General features: G+C 37.0%; 1 protein-coding gene and 1 long non-coding RNA gene across 2 annotated transcripts; both read right to left on the bottom strand.

Annotated features, from left to right (window-relative positions):
* LOC119784599 lies at window positions 1-2,286 on the bottom strand. Its single transcript, XR_005280947.1, has 3 exons — window positions 2,208-2,286; window positions 2,077-2,107; window positions 1-270 (listed from the first exon to the last, which is right to left on the bottom strand). It is a non-coding gene; the product is annotated as an uncharacterized LOC119784599 (long non-coding RNA).
* A 1,228-nt stretch (window positions 2,287-3,514) lies between these two features.
* Window positions 3,515-7,291, bottom strand: LOC119784609 (sialic acid-binding Ig-like lectin 7; the record flags this gene model as incomplete). The annotated part of the gene is given in 4 exon segments (XM_038286747.1): window positions 3,515-3,546; window positions 3,914-4,171; window positions 4,236-4,550; window positions 7,030-7,291. Coding segments are annotated over 4 exon segments (867 nt in total), but the record flags the coding sequence as incomplete, so codon positions are not given.
* Between the last annotated feature and the right edge of the window lie 12 nt (window positions 7,292-7,303).

The following is a 7,303-nucleotide window of genomic DNA, read 5'->3' as shown; positions in this document are numbered from 1 at the left end:
ATAATAATAAAATAAAATCAACTGTTTATACAATGTTTTTTAGTAATTCTTTTAAACAATATTTACTTGGAATATTTACATGCATTGATGACTAAGTAAAATTCAAGACTACAAATACCTAAAGAAAATTATAACTTTATAGTGGGAAATCAAAAAGAAAATCGAAAAGAAAAGAGAAAAAAGAAATCCTTTCCGGGGTATCTTGCAATCTTCTCTCCGTGGCTCATGGTGACTGAACCTCCATCACTCTGTGTTAACATCTTCTGGGTTCTGCTTACATGAGCAAAAATAGAAAGGTTTTACTGCTCTACATAACTTATGTATATATCAATATATATATATATATATATATATATATATATATATATATATATATATATATATATATATATATATATATATATATACACACTGCTCAAAAAAATTAAAGGAACACATCAGATCTGAATGGGGCAAAAAATCATGTTGTTTATTTATACTGATATGGATTGGGTGATGTGTTAGGAACAAAAGAATGCCACATCATTTGATGGAAATGAAAATTATCAACTTACAGAATGCCGAATTCAAAGACATCCCAAAAATAACAGTGAAAAAATTGTCAGGCTGGTCCATTTTGCTGAAATATCATTGCAGCAACTCAAAATGGTATTCGGTAAGGCATGCACACCCGTGCCTGTATGCATGCCTGACAATGTCAGGGGATGCTCCTAATGAGACAACGGATGGCGTCTCGGGGTATTTCCTCCCAGATCTGGACCAGGGCATCACTGAGCTCCTGGACAGTCTGAGGTGCAACGTGACGGTGTCGGATGGATTGAAACATAATGTCCCAAGAGGTGTTCCATTGAATTTAGGTCAGGCGAGTGTGGCGGCCAATCAATGGTATCAATTCCTTCGTCCTCCAGGAACTCCTGCATACTTTCACCACATGAGGCCGGGCATTGTCGTACACCAGGAGGAACCCAGGACCCACCGCACCAGCATAGGGTCTGACAATGGGTGCAAGGATTTCATACCGATACCTAATGGCAGTCAGGGTGCCGTTGTCTAGCATGTATAGGTCTGGGCCTCCCTCCATGGATATGCCTTCCCAGACCATCACTGACCCAACACAAAACCGGTCATGCTGGACGATGTTACAGGCAGCATAGTGTTCTTCTGTGGAAAGCACAGGGCACCAGTGGCGGACTTGCCAATTCTGGTGTTCTGTGGCAAATGCCAATCAAGCTCCAAGGTGCCGGGCAGTGAGCACAGGGCCCTCTAGAGCAGGGGTCCCCAACCACCGGGCCACGGACTGGTTGTAGACGTTCTACAGCCCTGTTCAGCTCTTCTGGAGTAACTGCCTGTGTCCTGGAATCTCCTCCATGCTCTTGAGATTGTGCTAGGAGACAAAGCAAACCTTCTGGCAATGGGACGTATTGATGTGCCATCCCGGAGAAGTTGGACTGCCTGTGCAACCTCTGTAGGGTCCAGGTAGTGCCTCATGCTAACAGTAGTGACAGTGACCCTAGCCAAATGCAAAACTGGTGAAAAAGAGTCAGAAAAGATGAGGAGGGGGTAAAAATGTCAGTTGCCTGCACCTGTAAAACCATTCCTGTTTTGATGGTCATCTTGTTGTTGCCCCTCTAGTGCACCTGTTGTTAATTTAATTAATGCCAAAGCAGCTAAAACTGATGAACAACCCCCTCTGCTACTTACCTGACCAAATCAATATCCCAGAAATGTTATTAACTTGATGCTATACTCTGATTACAAAGTGTTCCTTTAATTTTTTTTGGGTAGTTAAAAATTTGAATATCATGTCAGACCAGTACAAACCAGCATTTCTAATACAGACAGGAGGGTGACATAAAACGTGAGTGTAAAATCTACTAAGTTATTTTCTAAACATATACTGTTAATTTGAGAAACAAGCATCATCATAATACATGTTCTAATTCCACTTCACCCATAGCATTCTAAACAGGACCTGAAGCTGTTCACAACATTCAAAACATTTCCAAAATCAAGTACATCAAGTAATTTAATCTAGCATTTGTATGGATAATTTCAGGGTTAATTATTTTTGCTTACCTTTGACAATTTAATTGAGAACCATACCCAGCTAAAATGAAAGAGAGGAGATAAAGGTTACTAAATATTTAACAGCACATTGTAACAGAAGTGGATATGGAAAGTATCAACATATAAAATGATTGCCTCACCACTCAAGGATGATGTTTGCACAGCAGAGCATTACCAATACCAGGATCTTCATTGTAATGCAGAGACTAAATCCAGACCCTTGATAAAAACATATGTTTAACATGAAACATTGAGTTTGACTAAAATGAAAAAATACCAAAGCTTTTTATTATGATGGAATAATTCATAAGCCTGGATAAGCAGAAATGAATCAGACGTCCCCAATTAGCCAGTATGTGAAACAGGCAACCAGGCAACCTTGCAAACCATTGAGTCATGTCAACAAAACCATGCTGTTCTATTAGGGAACAGGCTACATCAGTCACAAAAACTGTTGCATCCCTATTTTGTTTCTGATTTTAATTAATTATGCTCATATTAAAGCTCGGAATGATGATAAAATATAAAAACATGTATTTGTTCAAGGCATAACCCAATAAGCAATGTGGGAACTGTGGATCATGGTGTTAACAGTTATATGATAATAAGCTATAATAAGCTATAAAGATGTTAGTTGTATTTAACAGCTCAAATTGCCTATTCATGGTCAATGAATAACAGTTTGTTGGATTATTGCCTTGATTTTGACATTTATGAACTAGGCTGATAAAAGGGTTCATTTCACTCTGAACGATTTTCGGCCCTGACAATTTTCCATCTAGACCGGCCCCCTTATCATTAATACGGACACGACAGTGACTGCTGCTGCATAACGTCCACACCCACCACATCAGTAGGGTTGCCAGAAGTCACTGACTCACGTTTTCCAGCCAAAAGAATGATCATAAACCCCCTGGATGTACGAAATCTCGCCCAATTTGAACCAAACTCTCTATTAGGCCATAAACCTAAAGAAAAGATTTTTTTACCCATAGACGGCCATCCTAAACTGCCAGATTGGGAAACATCTAACCTGGCAACAATGCATGTAAGACGCAAAACGTTAGCCTTTAGATGCAAAACCAATAGTAGTATGCAACGCAAAATATTTTTGCAAATTAGTTGAACATAAATTCACCAAATATAAGAGAAACATCGCAGTTTGGTTTAAAGAAAGCATTTTAGTTTTATTATAATTTAGTTTGTTTCTCGTATTTTACAGTTAGAATATATATATATATATATATATATATATATATATATATATATATATATATATATATATATACACATATATATTGCATGCATCATTTAGGAGCGTTAGTGTTGGGGCCAGTATGATTTAAGGAGGGCCGCCCCTCGCACGCTGAAAGTAGGACCAGCCCACGGGGCAAATGCCTGGTATCACAGATTACCAGTCTAAGCCTGCCTGTGGCGCATCCAGACATCAGAAGCCACGTATCAGAGTGTCGGAGCATCCTGGTATCCCAGAATTGGGACATCACAAAGTTTGACACTGGAGTTCTGAACTTTTGCAGCAATCAGAAAACCTAATCCAGGAGTTTTCTGGTAGACTAAGGTTGTGTCCGAAAGTCCACTCTAACCCCCTCAATCACTAGAGTGGGGGCTATATAGTAGACTTTATAGTGAGCTCATTTAACTATTTAACCTTTAACTATTATAGTTTACAAAAGGCAATATAACTGTCATTAATTGTGAACGTAATTAATGTTTTTACAATTCATTTAAATTAAATTTATGTTTACAAAGCAGTATGTCATCCTACTTTCGTTTATGTTTGTTTAAGAAAACATGTTTTGTGTTCTTAGAACTAAGAATTTGTTACCTCCAAAACTGAGAAGGATGACTGACGATCTCTGAGTCCCCAGATCATTTGTAGCCTCACAGTAATACTCTCCTTCCTCAGTAACATTTAATCTGTAAACCTGCCCCACAGATACATTAACGGCTCCATGTTTGCTGTTCCTGAACCAGGTGAAGCTGGCAGGAGGCTTGGCTCTGCTGCAGCAGCTCAGCTCCACCCAGCTACCTGCTGACACCAAACCTGATGGACTGATGGATGCTGAGGTGTCTTTAGGAGCATCTGAGGAAAATGGGACACACATTAACTTTATTGATCAGAAACAGCTGAACCATGACGTGCTGACAGGATCACTATCATGAAACACTGAGAGTCACTTCTGTCTCTGCTGTCTTGCTTCCTCCATTCACAGGATATCTGGCAGAACAGCTGATGTTGTATCCATCATGTGTGTCTGACAGAGTGATGGTCTCCTGGATTTTAGTTGTAAAGGTTCTATCTGGGTTTTTCTCTGTTTGTCTCTCAGAGTCTTGTGGGAGATTCCAGGTGAGTTCAGGAGGTGAGTGTGGACAGGGAGTCAAAGCTGAGCAGCTTATAGTGACAGACTGATGCTCCTTCAGATCACCAACAGGGATATTAATGCTGGGACTCCAAGGGGAATCTGGAAGTTTAGATCAGACAGACATTTTAAACCAGTGATGTAACGAAGTACAAGTACTTTGTTACTGTACTTAAGTAGATTTAACCATGATACTTTATACTTTTCCACCCACTACAATTTACATTATTTTAATTCCATTCCACATTCTAATGCTTTGTGTTACATTGTGTTTTACATTTATTTGTTTAGTTTTGTTGGAGAGTTTGAAAGTAATCAAATGCTAGATGGGATTGGTCATCTCAACAACTGCAAGGCGGACAAGTAATATTGGACCCGCCTCCCCCCAAGAACTGCCATATGATCATTACTGAGCCCCATTCCATGGCAACGAGCATCCAGTACAGCTCAAAAAATGACTCCTGGAGATACCAGTGCCACTTTGTGTCCCCTGAGGGCACAATTTTCTAGCTTTCAAAAACTCAAATAAAAAAAAAACATTTTGGTAAATTGCTAAATGCTATGTTTTTGCATGTTAAAGACATAACTGAAAGCTTAGCTATCTTTTACAAAACTGCTAATACCGAGAAGTGAACATGATTAACATGCATAACGGTCGGGTTCTTCATCTATGTTTGCTTTGATGCTTATCAGTGTTGGTGAACACTGAGCGAAGTCACTATATCAAACCACAGACAGACCTCTTTAGCTTCTTTAAAAAAAAAGGAACACACAACAAATCTAGCATTGTTTTCCCTTTGTTACTGGAGAAGCACCATGCTATTTTTTAGTGGGGGCGCTGCACAGATGCCTCCAGCAACACCTGCCTCCAGCAACACCTGCCTGGACTAATGGAGGAAGCAACTCTTTCAGGGTCCCTTATTTCAAATAAATCACACATCTGCAAAGCTGTGATATGTACTGCCCTGGAATATAAAAAAAGATATAAAGCAATATCGTATATAATCCTGAATATGCATTTAATCCATACATCATAATAACTTTTTTTTAACGTTTCTCCTTTGCCAGTTTGCACTATGAATCCATGATGTTACGCTAGATAATAGTCCTGATCAGCTTCTTTGATTGCTTGCTATACACAGCAAATAAAGTCAGACTAAGCAGATGCACATTCATCTGGCCAATGAAATCATATTGATCATGTGTTGAGTCAGATATTCTTAGCAAAGAAAGAAACTGATAGATTAGTTAATTACCATATGTGAATTTTTCATTTGATTCTGTATAGTCTTGTCCAATTTGTTTAATTCTGATTAAAACGCACTAAATCTTTTTCAAAGCACATCACTCATCTTCAGCAATATGTTGCTCTCACTGCTATTGCCACAGAAAGGAAGGAACCTAAAACCAGAGAAGGAGAACTCTGCCCTTGAGGTTTCGTGTCCTTCAATTTTTTACATTTTTGAATGATGCAAGACGTTCTCAGAGTTGTACAGTATTTTTAAATCATGAAGTTCATGATTAAACTGGAGTTAAAAACTACAATTGGAAAGATCAGTTTCTGTAGAAATCTGCTAATCTAACTTCACTTTAAAAGGTGCAATTTATCATCTTTCTTGCACTTGATATTTCACTTAGCAGATCAATCCAAAATTATTAGTCCCAAGTGAGAATTTTGACAGAAGGAAAAAACAAAACATGCATTATTCTCAGCATTCATTGTTCATTAAAATAACATTATTGACGTATTCATGAAAATGTACATATAGTAGTTACACTTAATCATCTTTGTGAAACATATTTGCAGTTAATTTAGTAAGTACTTTTAATACTTCAAGTATTTTTAAAAGCAAATACTTTGTTACTTTTATCTTAGTACAATGTCAGTGTGTTATTGTTACTAGAGTATTTATTTGTTTATTTGTACTTGTACTTAAGTAGGGTTTCTGAGTACCTTTTTCACCAATGTTTTAAACCATAAAACAAAATAACAAAATAATATTTGTAATTATCATTATAAAGAGGACACCAAGACAGTTCATTTTTAGCAGTTTATGTGCAAACTGCAAACTCAAATATATACAAAAAATTTATTATTCGGTTGTTAAACAGTCATCTATGAAGCAGATAGAAACTAAGGTCTGTGTTTATTGAGGGCAGCTATAAAATCCAACTAAATATTTATCCCAGCCCAAACAATTACAGTACAATAGGGTGATTTAACATGATTAAAAAATAAATTCAAATTGCTCTGAACCCAGAAAAAAGATGAGTAATGATTCATATACATATATAAAACAATGAAATGTTCCATATCTTATATATCTTATACAAAGAGGAATGTTGGTGTTCTTATTTTTTTTATTTAGCTATGGGATTTCTAAGTAAAGGAAAATATGACATAAATATCAAAGATCATCATAAACATGTAAAGTGAACAACAAGAGCTTATTTCTTCATAGTTAAACATTCTTGCTATTTATCATTTGAATTTTTTTTGTCGAGAAAATGTTACTATAAAATGAGTTGAAACTGATGTATTTTTCTTATTTGGTAGAGTTGTGTAAAGTAAAATTCTTACCTTGGACTTTTATATGAAGAGCTTTAGAACAAGCTGTTGACTTGTAGTTTCCATTCTCTATTCTGAAGTAGTATTCACCTGCTTGACTTGTCTTTATATCAGAGAACAAAGTGGTGCAGTTTTTCCTACTCAGGTCTCCAGTTATTTTTATCTGATCGCTATTAACTCCATGATTGATGTTAAAGATTTCCTTATCACTTTTAATCCATGCTCCAGAGGTTTTTTGTGCACTGTTGAATTCATACTTTCCTTTTACAGCTGTGAAGCTACTGCA

The sequence above is a fragment of the Cyprinodon tularosa genome, unplaced genomic scaffold (genome assembly GCF_016077235.1).
Source record: "Cyprinodon tularosa strain WSP-4 unplaced genomic scaffold, ASM1607723v1 ctg23, whole genome shotgun sequence".
Lineage (NCBI taxonomy): Eukaryota > Metazoa > Chordata > Actinopteri > Cyprinodontiformes > Cyprinodontidae > Cyprinodon > Cyprinodon tularosa.
Note: the sequence above shows the minus strand (reverse complement) of the source record. Positions and strands in the feature narration are given on the sequence as shown.